General features: G+C 53.6%; 1 protein-coding gene across 3 annotated transcripts in view; it reads left to right on the top strand.

The window, feature by feature from the left end:
- The first annotated feature begins 6,137 nt into the window (after positions 1-6,137).
- Positions 6,138-15,697, top strand: part of FAIM2 (Fas apoptotic inhibitory molecule 2) — a 31,665-nt gene continuing 22,105 nt past the window's right edge. For all 3 annotated transcript variants that reach the window (XM_036890928.2, XM_036890917.2, XM_036890910.2), the window contains exons 1-5: positions 6,138-6,286; positions 9,357-9,552; positions 12,209-12,312; positions 12,723-12,787; positions 13,197-13,250. In XM_036890928.2, the coding sequence (XP_036746823.1) occupies positions 6,272-6,286; positions 9,357-9,552; positions 12,209-12,312; positions 12,723-12,787; positions 13,197-13,250 (434 nt within the window). In that variant the 5' untranslated portion in view covers positions 6,138-6,271. The remainder of the gene's footprint in view (positions 6,287-9,356; positions 9,553-12,208; positions 12,313-12,722; positions 12,788-13,196; positions 13,251-15,697) is intronic.

Here is a 15,697-nt window from a genome sequence, read left to right as displayed (position 1 = left end):
GCTGTGGAGACCTTGGGCAGGTCACTTAACCTCTCTAAGTCTCAGTTTCCTTGTCTGTAAGGTGGAGATGGTAAGAGGATCCACCACTGTTGTCAGGACAAAATGAAACAGTCTGTGCAGCACACTTAGCTCAGTGCCTCATGTGTTGTGCTCAACACACAGTAGCTATTATTATTGCCCCTGTCACATCACCCCACTCTCTGCTGTTCCCAGGTCTCTTTTCCCCACCACTCCCTCCTTGGCCTAGAACCATCCTTCCTTATTATTCCTCTGGGGATGGTTTGCCTTCTACCAGGGACCTCTTGGAGGCTGAAGGTTTACCCAAGGGAATAACTTTCTAATGGTGGCCCCCTGAGACCCTCAGACCCCCTCAGACAGCTCTTGGGTAGTTGTCTCCTATGCCTGTGAATACAGCTGCCTGCCTGGATCAGCCTCTGGCCTCACCCTGGGCTAGGCCATTTGGGGATTAAGCACAAAATCGGTGCCTCACATTTTCCTTCCTCCATGCCTTTATTTGTGTGCCATTCTGGTTCCCTGAAGGGCCTCCCTTCCTATCCCTGCCACCACTGTCTCCATCTGTTGAACCCTCCCCTTTTCTTCCAGATGCAGTTCAAAAGCCACCTCTTCCTATCCTTTCTGGTGTTCCAACCAAATGTAACCACTCCTTTCTCTGAACCTCCCAAAAGCACAGTGTTGATACTCATCATGTATAGATTTGTCCAAAGAGCACAGGGGGACAAACAGTGGTCTCCGCTACACCTGACACTCTAGAATTTTATGGCTCTTCATAGCATGTAGTACAAGTCGGTGCTGGTTATAAGCTTCTGTATAATGATGAAGGTGGTGTCATTCAACAAACAGCAGCTGCATTAAACTGTAAGTGGATGGCTGTTCTACATTTTTGTTTCCCTAGCACCTAGTGCAGAGTTGGCACATAGTAAGTTCTCGATAAATGGTTCTGAAAGTATATTCACAACAGCAGCTCTCACCATCAGGCCTACCATGTCAGGCACTGTGCTCAGCCTTGTCCGTACATTAGCTCATTGAATCCTCCCAGTCACCCTCTGAGATGGGTACTAATTTGCCTGAGTAAAATGTAAGCCCCACAGGGCATTAGATTTACATCTTTTGTGTTCACTGCTATATGTACATCAGTGCTTGAGTTATAGTAGATATATAATAAATATTGGTTGAATGAGTGAATTAATTAATGAATATCCATTCTACAGATGGGAAAACTAAGCTCAGAGAGGTTTAATGACTTGCCTGAGATCACTCATCTAGGAAGTGACAAGGTCACTTCCAGATGGACCTGACTCCAAAGCCTGTATTCTTCACCCCTGAACTCTACTTGGGGTAAGAAATGGGATGGGGGCTGGAAGGCTTGAGATACCCAGTCCTACCTTAAAGGAGCGCTCCTGGCAGAGAAGCAGAAGTGCACATGGACACAGCACAACATGTGATCACAAAAGACCCCATGGCCATCCCAGGCATCAGGGAAGGCTGGCACCAGCACCAAGGCCTGGAGGCAAGGGAATGATCTCTCAGGGCCTGAGCATTGCTGAGAGCAGCGGAGAAGGTGGTGCTGGGGGTGAGGAGCCTGGAAACCGATTCTCCTGCTCCTTGCTCCCCCTGCCCCAGCTCCCAGCGAAAGCGCAGGAGTGGGATTCAGGAGAGACAGGAATGTGGTTTCACATCATAAGCAATCCCTACATCTGGGAAGAAGGGTGATTCAAGGTGTTAATATTTGCCAAAGGCTTCATGTCCCAGTGGAGACCACATCTGGGGACACAGTGCGTCATGGCGTGAGGGAGGTGGGGAGGCAGGAATGGAAACCCCAGCATAGAAAGGTTGTGCAACCAGGCTGTGGCTGGCCAGCACAGAATGTCAGGTTCTTTGCTGTATGGCTGCTGGGTGGAGCAGGGGAAGGGGGAGGGAGGAAGGGCCTGTATGGAGAGCAGTGAGGGTGTAGGGGCCCAGGGACCCGCAGAGCAATGACAGGCTTTGAAATCGGAGGCCCAGGGATATGCAGGAGGGTGTGCTGGTATGCCTGGCACACCTGGACCACTACCTCTTGCAGCCCACCCTGAGAAACCTGCCTACTGTGAGCAACCTGGGCTCTAGCTTCTACTTCTGCCCCTTCCCCCAGTCACTGGCCTCAAATGCACAGGTTCTCTCTTCACCCTTGGGGCAGGGCTGTTGCAGGCTGGGTGTGCAGGTTTGGGTGGGGGGTTGGCTGGGGAGAGGTACCTGGATAGACCTGATTCTGCCCACCTAGGAAGCCTGAGAACCTCCCAGCCTCTCCCCAACACCTAGTCAAAGTGTCATCCCTGAGCTGGCGTCACATCCATTCTTTACCTCGGCTTGGCCCCCATGTCATGCAACTTCAGGTTAGTCACTCGCTCTCTTTGGCCTTTTGCTTCTATGGCTGTAAAATGAGAAGCATCGCCTCTGTCCACACCTTTGGCCCCCTCCCCTCCCTGGCACTTGTCACAGAGCTGGCCAGCAACCAGAGCAGAACAAGGATGGGCTGGGCCACCACGGTGTGGGCCTGAAAGGAGGGGAGAGGAAACAGCTGAGGCCCAAAGTCTCCCCCGCCCCGGGGGTCAGCCCTGACACCACTGACACCTGGCCTTTGACCTTCTCCACTCTCACCTTGGCCTGGTCATTGAGGACCATACAGAAGATTCTGGATGGAGGGAAGAACTTCCTTCTGTCCCCTCCCACAGGTGCTGCCCTAGGCCTGCTCTCTTCTCTTCTCCCTTTGGCCTCACTGTCCAGGGACACCCTCACATACTCTGTGGTTCAGCCATTGTTTATGTACTAATAACTAACAAGTCCCAAACCTCAAATTCTGCCCTGTGCCCAGCTGCCACACTGCTGAACTCAGTGAGGCCCCAGGGGCTCTAGGACAGGAAAGGCAGTGGCATTCTCCTAGAACACAGTGCAAGCTGCCCCCAAGCTCTATAAGGCCCTGCCTGGACCCCTCTCCTGGGCACCAGGAGCCTCTAGCCAACTGCCGGTGGGACATCTCTACCTAGGTGTCCAACGAGCACCACAAACTCAGCCTGACCCCACCCAGACACATCTGCTCCTTCCTCCCTTTTAATTAGGGCACCATCCTCCTGGCAACTCTTCTGATTGTCCTTCTCTCTGTATCCCATGTCCAGCCTCCTCTCAAATCCTGTCAGTCCTGCCCAAGCTGGGTGTCTTTCTCTGTATTTTCTGTCCCTGGACCACTTGTCTTATTTTTCCAATTATCAAACACATATGGAACACTTGTTAAATGCCTGGCTCCATTCTAAGTGCCTTACCAATACTAATTCACAGCCCTCGTTTTACAGATGAGGAAACTGAGGCACAGAGCAGTGAAGCAGCTTCCCCGGGGCCAGGATATGAGCCGGGCAGCCTGCATGGAAGTCTGGGCCCCAAGGCTGTCACAGGAACCCTCTCAGAGTCTCCATGCTCTTCCCCGTGGCTTCAGTCTCCCTCATTCAATCCCTCCCACACGTTGCTCACAGACTGATCCTTCTTCCCTTCTAGTTAGAGAAAATGCTTTAATGACAAAAATTACTGCAGCAGTTTGGTCTTTTTGAGCATGACTTTGAACATGTGGTTCCCCTGCTCAAAAAACCTTGAAAATCCCCCCATCATCACTCCCTTCTCCGCCTCCTGCTAGAGGAGTGTTAGACAAACATTCCAGTATCTAATGTCCAAAGACCATGACATAGGGACATATAAGTGATATTAAGGCAACAGAGTCCAACATCTGAGAAACATCGGAGCATTGACATGTCATAATGTCTGAGGAATGCAAAGATTTTGTATACTGGACTTTACTCAGCCAAACATTTGCCAGCACCCACTACATCCACACCAGGCACTATTTCAGCCCATGGGTACAGTGTGACGACAAAGCCCCCAAGATGCCTCCTCTCATGAAGCTGAATTTCTAGCGGGAGAGCAAGAAAGAGACCAAAAAACTAAACACAAAATAATTGTCAAAGGTGACAATTGCCATGGAAAAATTAAGCTGGTTTAGGAAAAAGGCACTGTTCAGTGATCTAGCAGGGGGAAGTTAGTGGCATTGCGACTTGTATAGGATCAGAAAGATTCAGATGATTCTGAGCAGAGCCATGAGTGAGGGAGTGAGCCATGCAGTGATCTGCAGGTATTCCAGGCAGAGGACACAGGAAACACAAAGGCCCTGAGCTAGAGGAATGCTTGGTCCAGCAGAGGAACAGCCAAGAGCCCTGTGTGGCTGGCTGGGCTGGAGTGAATGGGGAGAGAAGGAACAGTGAGATTCACAAACACATGAGAACGCTGAGGCCTACATAAATTCAGGCTCTGTGTAACACCACATGTCCAGGCAGTAGTAATAGCTCGGATTTAGTGAGCACATTCTCGTGGCTGGCATGGTACTCGGTCCTGTCAATACAAAAACTGCTGCAGATAGGATCTCTTAGAGTCTACCAGGGAAAGAGACAGAAACTCCACAGTGCCAACTGACCAGGTACTATGAAACCACAGAAGAGAATATCTAATCTGAATGAGGAGCCAAGGAGGCCTCCTGGAGGAGGTGGCACTTGAATTGTCAAACAGGAAAAGGAAAACTCCAGAACACAGCTGCGGAGGAGGAGCAGGCCAGAACCTGGAATGGCCAGGCAGATTTTGAGCAGCAGTGCTGGGGACTGGGTGGGGAGGGCGGTTTGCAGGAGGAAGGGATTGGGGAGAAGAAGGGAACTGGGAGGGGGAAGGAGAGGGGCTCATTTTCATGGCCTGAGCAAGCCTTGGGACAGGGAGGCTTGCATGTGGGAAGTTGGTGGTTATGGAGTGGGGGACAAAGGGTGAGCAGAGGTGGAATAAAGCCTTCAGTACTTCATCCCCACCAGGACCCTACTTTCACACATGGTCATTAGGTGAGTCTAGCTGGGACATGACAGGGAAGCAGAAGGTAAGGGGTCACCCCCCACCCGCACCCCTGCACCAGGTCTTGGTTTCCCATCCCATCCTATGAGGTTCTGATCCTTCTTTTAGGCAGATCTGGGTCCTCACCCTGGCGCAGCCCAAGATGTGCTGGTAGGAGAGTCCTCAGCTAATAACAACTCATATACTCACAGTGCTTCGTGGTCTTTAGTGTGCTTTGGTGCCATGACCCGTGTGCCTCCGAGTCAGTCTAGGATGCGCAGAGCCCCACTGTTAGCCCCTAGCCATAGTAGATGCTGCAGCTCAGAGAGGTGAAGGCCTTGCCAAAGTCACACGGCCATTGGGTGACTAAACTGGGAGTCCAGCCCAGTTCTGGAGATTGCAAACCCACAGGAACACTGCAGCAGCTGTGGAAAGGGGCCCAGTGATGGCCGGGTCCCAAGGGCAGGTGTGGGAAGGGGAATAAGACCGGTTCTAGAATGGGAGGAAGATGGAGACCAGGGGTGAGGGAGGCTGAGAGTAGAGGCAGGAAGGGAGCCTGGAGAGACTCTGAGACAGATTAGAGGTCTCTCCAAAAAAGACCTGGTTAAATGTTCCAGCAGGGTTGAAAAAAGCAGGAGCTGCATCCCATCATACCAACTCCTGTGACAAGGTAGGGAAGGGCCTATTTCTCCCATTATACAGATGGGAAAATGGAGGCAAGGAGGGTGCCTACATGCTTTGCCCAAAGGCCCACTGTAACTTAAGGCCCAGGGGCCCTGTTAGAAGCCAAGTAAGGTAGACTAGACAGAGACTTTCCCCAGTCTGCCCTGGATGATGAAATAAATGATGGCGGTGGTGGTGGAGATAGAGGCAGAAATCAGGGCCGCATCCAAACAGGGAGGGGGAAAGGCAGAGGCAAGCCTGTCAGCAGCAGAGACGGTGCAGAGATAAGGCCCCGGACACCCAGCTCCCGTTACAGGCAGGCAACATCAGCTGGGCGGGTGTCGCGGCGACGTCCCCACGCCCGCTCCTGCCCACCCGCGCGGACCCAACCACTTCGGCGGCTCCGCAGCCCGCTGCGGGCCCGGGGTGAGGGGACCGGGGAGGGACAGGAGGGACGGGAGGGGGCGGGGCGCCGCCGCCTCCTCGGGGCTCGCGAATCCGCAGCGGCCTCCGCAAGCAGCCTCCCGGCCCGCCCCCGGCCCCCTCCTCCCGCGCCCGAATGGTACGCTCCGGTCCGCCCGGCCCGGCTGCAGTGGATGTTGCTAGAACCCACGCGGAGGGAGGACGAGACGCAGGTCGGTTACGGTGACCCAGGCGGCCGCCCCTGCCTCAGGGACCCCCTTCCCCGAGAGACGGCACCATGACCCAGGGAAAGGTACCGGCGTCCCCCCACCCTTGCCGCGCCCTCCCTCCTCCGGCTCCCCGGCTCCTGCCATCCTCCGCAAGCCCTCTGGACCACTATAAGCATCCTCCCCAAGCTCTGGTGCGAAGGTCCTCTGTGGTCCTTGTTTGAAGCCAGAGACCCGAAAGGCCCATTTCAAGGAATGGGTTGGGGCCCCTTCCCACCCACCAGGCTCCTCTCCTCCCATCCTGCCTAAGCCAGGATGGCATCACAGGCCCCCTCACAGGCGCCCAGGCTCCCTCAAGGAGTCAGCCAGGCGTCTGTGTGTGTGTGGGCGCGCGCGCGTGCAAGCCCTGGGGGGCAATGCCTGGCCCGAGTGCTCCTCTAGCCGGATCCCAACCCAGCCCTATCATGCTCATCTTTTGTACCCTCCAAAGGATCGCCCCCACCCCCCTGCAACTCTCTTTCATAATTCCACATCTGGATGCATCCCCTGTGCTTGGGAGGGTTACTATGGCAACCCTGCATCAGGATGCTCTTATTTTTGTTTTGATCTTCAGGGTTTAGGACTAGATGGGACCAGATAAAACGTCTTCTCTTTTTCTCCAGTTTTAGGCCTGAAATGTGGGGAGGGGGGCGCTGGGGCAGAGACTTGACTGGCCCAGTAGGGTTATGTAACATCAACAGCCTGTGGAATTATACAACTGCCAGGGTCTGGGGCAAAGGGGGAGGGTGCTCTGACACTCTGTTTGGGGGCGTGCTAAGGATTGGGCAGATTAAACAGAAGAGAGACTTCCCCTGTACTCCCCCTTCTTTTCTCCAGGGTGAGCCTCAGAGCCAATGGCATCCTTCTCTGTGTTCTCAGATGGCCCCCCTCCCTGTTTTTAAGCTCATCAGGCCTCAAATGATGTCATTGGGTGATACCACCTCCTGCCACTGGGCAGACTTGGGAATGCCGGATGTTCAGATGTTCGTGTGTGTATGGGGGGTAGGGCCCAGGAGACTTAGGGGCTGAGCAGGGTAGGGGCTGGTGAGGAGGACAAGCTGCAGAAATGGCTCCATCAGAGGCGGTAATCCTTTTCCTAGGCACAAGCCCTGGGTTGACTCAGAGGACCTTGGTTCTGGTGGGCAGAAATGGATTTCCCTGGGTATGACCCTTCCAGTCTGGGTAATGAGGGAGGTTGGGGATGAGAGGGAAGCAGATGAGCTAGCCCCCCATTCCCACAGGCTGGGGCTCCTGGGAGGCCTGGGGGTGTTCACAGTGGGGCAGTGCAGAGCTCCCCTCTAATGACCCTGTCCCTCTGCCACCTCCACCAGTCACTTCACTGATGCTGCCTCCTCTGCCCCTCACCCCCAGCTCACACACTGGCTTTCTGGTGGTGGAAAAGACCCTTCCAGTCCAGTGGCCTTGGGGCTGGATGGAAGCCGAGAGCTGGTGCTTGCCTGTCCCTGGGCTGCCTCAGCTAGACAGGCCCTGCAGAGAGTAGCCCTTTGCCTTCCTCAGTGGCCCTTCAGGTTTAACATGGTCTTTTTGTAACCAGACCTAAATCCTGTTCTTTTTCTGAGGTTCAATCCTTTCATTGCTGTTTTTGTTTTCATACCACCCCCTTCACCTGAGCCTTGCCTTCTCTGGGAGCATTGTTCAGGCCCTCCCAGCTCACATCCTCTCACCAAAGCCAAACATGTCACTCTGGGGCAAATGGGACACCTGAGAGTAAATGAACTTGAGTCTTCAGCCTGCTGCAGCACATTTCCCTCAGGCCTCAGTTTCCACCTCTGTAAAATGAAGGAAGGGGCAGAACTAGATGCCTCCTGAGGTCCCTTCCAGCGGTGACAGTCTGTGATTCTCTTCTGGTTTGAACGAGAGGCTGAGGGTCCCATAGGTCGGAGCCAAAACAGGACCCTCAGCCAGGGCCTCTTGCTCTCCCCCACCTGCAATCCCCATTCCTCCTCTTTTCTGCCTGGTTCCCCTGCTCTGCCATCCCCAGCCTCCTTGTATTCTCTCCAGCCCAGAGGAGGCCCACTCCAGTGCATGGTGCCAGCGCTCTGTAGCCCATTGGGCCATGCATGCTTCATAACCTTGGACAAGTCATTCTTTCTTTCTGATTCTCAGTTGCCTTATTTTAAAATAGGGGTCAAAATACAACTAGCAAGGTAGCAGAGAGATTAAATAAAAGAACCCTTCATTCAATCATATTTTTGAGGGCCTCCTTTGTGTCAGGCCCTCCCTAAGACCCCAGGGAAACAGTGGAACCCTAGACCCAGCCTCTGCTCTGGGCACAATGACCACCAGTGGTGCTCTTCCCTAAGAATCTTCTCCTTCCTCAGTTCTTTTTCCATCTCCAGTGTGTGTCCTGGGCCAGCCCTGGCTGTCCTGGAATTCAGTTTTCCCATCTATGAAATAGGGAGATTCTCTTTTTTCCCTTCAACTTTATTAGGGTATAATTAACAAATATAAATTGGATATCTTTAAGGTTTACCACTTGATGTTTTGATACATGTATATATTGTGAAGTGAACACCGCAGTGAAGCTAGTTAACATACCCATCTCTTCACGGTTACCTTTGTGTATGTGGAGAGAACACTTAACATCTACCCTCTCAGCAAGTTTCAAGTATACAATATTGTTAACTATAGTCACCATACAGTACATTGTATCTCCACAATGTTTTCATCTTGCATAACTGAAACTTTGTACCGTTTGAACAATATTTTCCCCTTACCTACACACCCTAGACCCTTGGCAACCACCATTCTACTCTGCTTCTTTGAATTTGACTATTTTAGATTCCACATGTAAGTGAAACCATGCAGTTTTTGTCTTTCTGTGCTGAGCCTATTTCACTTAGCATGATTTCTTCCAGGTTCATCCATGTTGCTGTAAATGGAACAACAGTTTTTTTAAAGACTGAATAATACTCGTGTGTGTGTGTGTGTGTGTGTGTGTGTGTGTCATGTAAAACAGGGAGATTCTTGTCTGAAGTCCTGTCCTTCCTACTGCAGGTGAGAAAGTACCCATGGAAGTTCCAGAAACTGAGAGGCTGGTGAGGACTTGGAAGGTGCCCTTTCCCTAATGACTGTCTCTCTCCTTCTGCTCCACAGCTTTCCGTGGCTAACAAGGCCCCTGGGACGGAGGGGCAGCAGCAGGTGAATGGTGAGAAGAAGGGGACTCCAGTAGTGCCCTCGGCCCCACCCTCCTATGAGGAGGCCACCTCTGGCGAGGGACTGAAGGCGGGAGCCTTCCCCCCAGCCCCCTCGGCTGTGCCTCTCCACCCCAGCTGGGCCTACGTGGACCCTAGTAAGTCTCTTGGCTCCTGGAGGCTGGAGCATCAGGGGAATGGTGGGCCCAGATGGAAAACTTGCGTAGGCAGGAGTTGTCCAGAAATAGATGTGCTGTGTGGTCATTGTATGAAGCCCTGTTGTTAAAGGCTTGGGCTTTGGAGAACATGTCTGTTGTGAAGGTAGGTCTCTCCATGGAAAGGGAGAGACACAATATCTGCGGTCATGTTGCTCTTGGATGGGCAAGAGGGGTGTTTTCCAAGTCACTGAGCTAGGGCAAACAGAGGGGACAGATGGGAGAGAAAAACCAGGGGCTAGACTAGAAGAAAGGGATGCAGAGAAGGGGTGGAGGAGTGTTACAGTGGATGCCAGAACGGACAGCATGAGGCTGTAGCTGGCCATGGCCTTAGCTATGGCTAGTTTGCTGTGTGTGTGTGTGTGTGTTGGGGGATGTGGGGGGTATTGTGTGTTTCCATTTTGGTCGACCTGACACCTTAATGGAGACATGCCCCCACGGAGGCCCTGGGGCTGTGGGGGCCAGGGCCCTGAGAATCCATTTCACCTATCATTCTCCTTGTTGGTCTTACCTTTGCAAGCCTTTGTTGGGGTAAGGAGGGCATGATGTGGGGAAGGTGTGTGGATGCCAGCCTCAGTGTCCCTCATGGCCAGGCATAATCCACAGGCAGACTCACCCAGGCCAGTGCCAGTTCCTCGCAAACAGAACTGCAGCTGGTGGGAGACTCTCTGTTAGGCTGAGCCACCTGGGGGAGCTTTGCCTCGGGGCGAGGAACATACAGCATCCCACACACTACACGCTGTACAGAAGGGCCTTCTCTCAAAGCTTCCTCAGCCCCTTCTGCCTCCCTCAGCAGCCCCTCAACACCCCTCCCCCACTTTATCAACACCCACCCCACCCTTGGCAGAATTGTAGAAGGGATCCTGGGGACAATGCCTCAGACAGAGCCCCTACTCACAAGGAGTGGCAGCCATGGTCTGCACCTCTTACCACAGAGCCCCTCGTCCCTACCCCACCGTGACCTACTGGAAAGCCAACGCAGGTCTGTTGTCCGTCAGAGTCCTTCTTGGACTTGGCCTGCCCCAGACACCCACAGGACTGCTGTCTCTTTCCTTTTCTCCCTCATTCAGGCTTTCGCAGGTATCTGCGACAGAATATGACAGAATATGAAAGAGAAGTGAAGGATAAGAGAGTGGGGGTCTCCAGGCCTCAGGTTTACAATGGGTCCACCTCTCCCTGCTTCCTCATTTCCCATATACTGTTTGCCAGGACTGGCTGCCTCAAGGAATGTTTTCCAAGGAACTCTCAGGGAAGGAAGGCGGCTCATTTCAGTCAACACATGACAAACTTTTACTAAATGTGTGCTAGGCAGAGTCTAGCACTGAGCTAATTTCTGGGAATGTATCAATTTGTAAGACATGCCACCACGGAGCTGACTGTGTAGACAAGTAAATGAACAACTACCATGCAGTGAAGTAGGTACAGGGATAGAGGCCTGGGCAGCTCACCTAAGAGTCAGGGAAGACTTCCTGGAGGAAAGGGTATCCGCATTGAGTCCAGAAGGATGGCACGAGTCAGCCTGGTGAAAGGACAGGGAAATGAGTGCTCAAAGCTAAAAGAATGTGCAGAGGCCCAGAGGCAAGAGAGCACATGGTGGAAGAAATACAGTCAGGAGGGAGAAAACTAGGAGGGAGTAATGTGCTATGAAGGCTTTGTTACAGAACTTTAACTTGAGTGAAAGGCAGTGGGAGGCCATCAAAGAGCCTGAAGCAGGGCAGTGCTGTGGTCAGCTATGAAAGTTTAAGACTGAGGCTGTGGAGAGAAAGATCATGCAGAACTGGCAGGAAGAGTGGAGGATAACAGAGAGGACACATTTGAGGCCTTGGGAATGGCCCAGATGAAGGAGCAAGGGAGAGAGTGGCATAATCCCCAGCAGGCACAAGCCATAGGCTATCATTTTTATCTCATCTCATCCCCAGGAGGTGGGTATCACAGACCGATATCATAGAAGAGACTCAGAGAAGGCTGGGGATTCGCTCAAGGTCACCCAGCTAATCAGTCTTAGAGGAGGGATCCATACATGGGTCTGTTTGACTTCAGAATCCATGCTGTTCTGAAGGCCTGAGTTCTGGGACAAAGCCCCTGAACCTCATCCCCATCCACACCCTGCTTTTGCCCTGGTCCTGGCTTTATTCCTTTCCAGTCTTCTCCCCACCCTGGTTCCCAGCTGGAGCACCCATCCAACTAGTCCCCAGTTCCCACCCGCAGAGCTTCGGAGCAAGCTGGGGTAGGGCCTTTGACCCTAGGATGTGCTCAGTGGTTGTTCCTCTCTCTTAGCCACAAGGGAGCCAGTGTCCAGGGTAAAGTGGTGGGGTACACAGAGGGAAGGGTCACATATCTGTGGCAGAGCTTGGCACCCAGGGAGCCCCTGCCAAGAAAGAGGGAAGGGGAAGGGAGATGCCAGTGCCTTCTCAGGACTCGGACCAGGAGAAGCAGCTGGGGAGAGAGACCTGGGGGAAGGAGATTTGAGAATGGGGCTGGAGAGAAAGACTTTGGCAGATCCCCACAGCCCATCTGACATAAGGCAGCTCTGAACAAGTGGCTGTTGGGGAAACTATTAGTATGTATGGGCCCTCATGGCCCTCCCCTGCCCACCCAGGCAGTGGCTCCAACCATGAGAACCATTTCCCCACGGGAGACCATGAGATCTTCACTACCTACAGTTGGGAGGACCAGAAAGTTCGCCGAGTCTTCATCAGAAAGGTAACTACCTCCCCCAACTCTCCTGGACCAGGGGCCAGGAGGGAGAGCCCCTCAAGAAGCCCCAGCCTAGCCCTCTACCTGCAGAGGCCACCCCTCTCCACATCTCTTCTGACCCCAGCTGACCGCAGCTGTTGGGAAACGCTTCCTCAGCTTTCACCCTGCCCTGTGCTATGCCCAAACCCGCCGTCTCCTCTGCAGATACCGTGGGCCCCTTTCCCTGGAGGTGTGGGTGTCTTTGCTCTCTTTTTGCCTTATCTCGGAGCCATTCCAATGACCTGTAGAAGGAGGGTGAAGGGCACAGGATGTGGGTCTGGAGGTTAGATTGAGTCCCCAGGAAGCTGGGTCTCCCTGAGCCTCCCTGGCCCCAAACAGGGCTTCCCAAGCAGAGCGGCATCCCCTCCCACCCCCAGGTCTATACTATCCTGCTGATCCAGCTGCTGATGACCTTGGGTGTCGTGGCTCTCTTTACCTTCTGGTGAGTTGACAGTGTGGACCAGCACCTTCCAGGGGTGACTTGGCCAAGCCTGGGGTGGGGGCCCCAGCATCAGACTGCCCTTGAAATGTCTGCCTGAAAAGATTTGTGCCAGGCTGTGGACCACCCCCCTGCTGGGGAAGTACCTAGAGAGTGGGCCCAGAGGAGAGTCCCCCGGAGGTGGACCCGGGGCCTTCTGGGCCTGCAGCGGCCTGGGACGCAGCCATTCCTCTCAGGTCCTCCCCCAGTGCCCAGGCACCTCTGAGCCCCCACCTGGGACTGTGGGTGGGGCTCCCTAAGCCGCCAGGGGTGCATTCCTCCTTTCTTCCTCTGAAGTCCTGTGAACTGTAGGGGGCAGGCGCACAAATAGAGACTAGGGTAATTCTGATTCTCTCTCCCTCCCTTCTTGCAGTGACCCCGTTAAGGACTATGTCCAGGCCAACCCAGGCTGGTACTGGGCATCCTAGTGAGTATACCCCAGGCCCTCAGTTCCCTTCCCAGAAACCCTCAGCCAGCAGAACAAGGTAGGCGATCTCTGTTGATAGAGACCAAGCCCAGGGCCTCTCTCCACCCCAGAGGCGTGCTCAGCGGGGTTCTTCTGGGGTGTTCAGATGCACAGGGCAGGGGAGGCAACACTCGAGTTTTGGTGCCTGCACCAGGAAGGAAGGGGCTGGAGCCATGGCTGGGGAGACCCCGACCTTGGCCCTGAGGGCAAAAGGGGCTGGTACACCTTGGCCCACAATTATGACAATGTTGCTACTCTTATTAAGACTGTTGTTATTAGTACCTTTGAATTATTAATCATAATAGTTCTTAGCACTTAGAGAGTGCCTAATAAGGACTGGGCATGGTTCTGTGTATTTGGTGTACAGTATTGCATTCAGTCCTCAGGTCCACTAGGTACTCCAGAAAACTAAGGCTCAGAAAGGTTGAGTAATCTGCCCAAGGTCGCACAGCTAGTCAGTGGTGGAGCTGGGCTTCAAACCCAGGACTCAGGTTGAGGCTTGTGCTCTTAATCCCTCTGCTTGATAAATTCCTTTCCTCTTGAGCCACTCAGCTCCTGCTTGTCCTATACTCTGTAAGAAATGTGGCAGATAACTTGAGAGAAGAGGTTTGATGGTGTAGGTGATTCTGACCCTCCTATCTGGGCAATTAGGGGTCATTCTGGATAATTCCAGGCCAGAACCACAGTGGGCTCAGAGCAGAACTGCCCTCACCAGTCTCATTCAGCACCCACTGTCCCAGGGCTGTTGGGGAGGAAGCTTCTGCAGGGGAAAGTAGTGGGCGGCACAGGTCACATGTGAAAGGGCAGCATTCAGAGAGGGGGAAGGGCCCGTGAGCCCTCTGTCCACATGGTAGGGGCTGCGGGGGGGGTGCAGTACACCTCCACATGGGACCAGAGTGGCTTTAAGCAAAAATGTGAGAGTGGAACTGCACGTGATATATTTAGTGAATTAGACTAGCCGAGAGCTAGAAGGTTCCATTTGGGGAGTAGGAGACAGCTCAGAGAGCAGTGGAGCCTTATGGGGTGGAGGCTCTGAATGCCCAGCCAGGGAGCTCGCACACTATGGCTGCCCCAGGCCCGCTCCTGATTGGGGTTCTGGTGGGGATGTAAGTGCAGCTCAAAGCCTCCTGGACCACCCTGAGCTCAGAACATCCAAGAGGGGGCCTGGAGTTAACAAGGTCAAAGGCTGATGAGAAGCAGACTCATCCTGCAGCAACTCAGAGGAGCGGAGGAGTATGGGGCAGCTTGGCCAGGCTGGGGGCTAGGGGAAGAGAAAGTCACACCCAGAGCATTTCTTAGGGTACAGGACAGGGGCCCTGTTTGCAGATCAGGCAGGGAGGCATGTGCCTCTGGGAACTGGGAGGTATTGTATGGTAAAGCTAATGAGGCCCCAGGGACTGCCACCCTGGCCATCCCTTGCAACAGGTTGGCATGGCTCCCAGCGCATCAGCACCTCCTGGCAGCCCTGGCCACCCTGAGAACTTGGGATGGAATCCCCAGACCCCTTTCCAGGCCTTCTGTGAGAGGGTCTGCAGGACTCTGTGCTCTGAGCAGACGGTGGCAGGTGGACAGCCCAGGAATGAGCAGGCCCAGAAGTAGGGGCAGAGTCCACCCTACTGAAGGCGGGTATGAGATTCTGGCCTCTGAATGGTGAGATTTATTGACCCTCCTCCTCAGCATCTCCGGACAGGAAACAGAGATGCTCTCCCTGACCTCAGGTGTGGGTGTGAGTGGACAGAAATAGGAAGTGGGCATGGACTGTGTCACAAAGTTCTGATGGGGTGTCACAGGGCCTTAAAGGTGCTTGGAAATTCCACCACCAAGATGCTACCCTTTTCTCCAGAAAGCTAGCCTGTGGTTCAGCCCTGTCCTACCCCTCCCTGCCCCTCCACTCTATCCTCCTTTCCCCCTGAATCTGCCTCTGGGTCTGAGACCTAGTGGTTCTCACCTCCTCAATGTACCAAGCCCTTAATTAATAGCAATAAAAATAAAACAGCTCTTTTTCTATGTGTGAGGCACTGTGCTAAGTGTATGATATATTTTTCATTTGATGCTCACTACAACCCTACCAGGCAGATTCTATTATTATCCCCATTTTACAGATGGGGAAATTGACACTCCAAGAGAAGGTATTGCTTCCTAAGCAGCATAGTAAGGACTGAAGCCCATGTCTTCATGATGGCAGAGCTCATGCATCTCCCCTCAGTGCTCTGCAGTCCCCGCCATGTCCTAGGCCTGGTGCTAGAGCAGGATGCCTTGTGGGAGGACACTGGCCTTCACCTGAGCCTCACTCCCATGTCCTGACACTGTAAACACACCATGGCTCCAGGCTCTGACCTGCAAGTCAGTCACTTCTTCTCTGACTCACTCTCTGCCCCTGGAATGGCAGCCTTCCAGCACCCACACCC

The sequence above is a fragment of the Manis pentadactyla genome, chromosome 10 (assembly GCF_030020395.1).
Source record: "Manis pentadactyla isolate mManPen7 chromosome 10, mManPen7.hap1, whole genome shotgun sequence".
Lineage (NCBI taxonomy): Eukaryota > Metazoa > Chordata > Mammalia > Pholidota > Manidae > Manis > Manis pentadactyla.
The sequence above is the reverse complement of the archived record's forward strand: the minus strand, read 5'-3'. Positions and strand labels throughout refer to the sequence as shown.